This window comes from Geospiza fortis, unplaced genomic scaffold (assembly GCF_000277835.1).
Source record: "Geospiza fortis unplaced genomic scaffold, GeoFor_1.0 scaffold72, whole genome shotgun sequence".
Taxonomy (NCBI): Eukaryota; Metazoa; Chordata; class Aves; order Passeriformes; family Thraupidae; genus Geospiza; species Geospiza fortis.
Window position 1 is genome coordinate 2,722,267 of NW_005054338.1, and position 1,502 is coordinate 2,723,768.

Sequence of the window (1,502 nt, forward strand, 5' to 3'; positions counted from 1 at the left end):
TGCTGGAGCTGGTAGATAGCAGGGGGGGCTCACAAGAGCTGGCTCAGTATTTCCAATTTTTACCTACTTCTGCCTCAGGAAATCTGGGGAAAATCCAAGTCTGAAGGACAGCCCATGGGGTGAGAAGGGAGGGAGCAAGCCCTAAGGCATGAAGGCTTCACTGAAGTGATCCCAGATCTGCTGATTGTGACTGATGGGCAAAGAAAAGGCTTCACTGAAGTGACCCCAGGTCTGCTGATTGTGACTGATGGGCAAAGAGCTGAGGGACAGGATGGCCACTGCTCTCCTGTGCAGCTGCTGTCTCCTGAATAATCCTCCTGATTTCAAAAATAGCCAAGCAATGCATATTTTTGCTGCTGCCTGACCTGATGGACTGCACAGTCCCATTGATGATCGATGTTAGCTTTGGGAAGGGACAAGCAGGACGTGGCATGGACTTTGGAGCCAGGTATGAAAGTGTGCTGCTGGATTAGGTCTGTTTTAAGTCAAGGCAAACTATCCCAAACACCTTGTCTGGATGAGGAAATGTTGGCCAAAGCTGCCCATGCCAGGACAAAAGCCAGGCAAGCATAGGTCTGCCTGCACTGCTGCTATGGGCAGATATTGGCCATTGTCTAGACAATTTAGATTTCATTTTTTCTCACCCTTGAGAAACACCAATCACCTTGAATTTTGATCTTCAGAGGCAAGGTACATTTCAGGTGGGCTTTAGCTCAGGCAGCTTTTCATGGAAGTGTAACTATATATGAATCTGTCTGAGCTCCTCTTGCACTCATCTGGGAGAAACAGGCACACAAAAAAGCAAAATACACCTTGGTGTAACACTGGCTGCTAAAACAAGTGGCAATTTAAATACAGTGAGCTGGCACACATGAATGCTCTGGTTTCAATTTTCTGCAGAACTTGAACCCATCAGGAAGCAATCAAAATTCTCAACAATGGGGAACAGCAACTTTCTGCTGTAAACAGGTAAAAGGCAAAGGGTGGGGTGTCTGCTGGTCTGCCTTTACAGTCAATGGAAGAAAATGCAGAATTCTGAGTAGATGTTGTGCAAGTGATTTCTTTCCATCTAACATCCTCTTTCATCCCCTTAACTAGGCAAGATGGACTTTTACCTCATCTTGAGCATAGCAGGAGGTGCAGTCTTCTTTGTCATCTTTGTGATTTGTCTTATTTATTGTATCAGAAGGAGGAAAGCAAAAAGGAATGAAGTTTATGGTAAGTGTTTAAGAGGCTTTGTTTTGCTATCCAGCCACCTAAAATAATAGAGCTTCCCACTGACAGCAACCCTGTGGTCAGGAGCATTTTCTCTGCCCTGACATGAGCAATAACCTGGTTTTAGCATATGGTGAATCTGTGTAGATCAGCTGGCATTGCCAGTCTCACTTTCTGATATGTGCTTTGAGAAAGCCACCTGAGTATTATTTTACATTGTGGCTGTTCTCTTTTGAGTGGTACAGATCACTGCCTCAGCTGTGCAGTGACACCATGTCCTCAGTGCT

At 45.3% G+C, this 1,502-nt stretch overlaps 1 protein-coding gene across 1 annotated transcript in view; it reads left to right on the forward strand.

Moving 5' to 3' along the window:
* Positions 1-1,502, forward strand: part of LOC102040268 (T-cell surface antigen CD2) — a 10,295-nt gene that overhangs the window by 6,067 nt on the left and 2,726 nt on the right. The window contains 1 exon segment of the mRNA XM_031058133.1: positions 1,099-1,218. Within this exon segment, the coding sequence (XP_030913993.1) occupies positions 1,099-1,218 (120 nt within the window).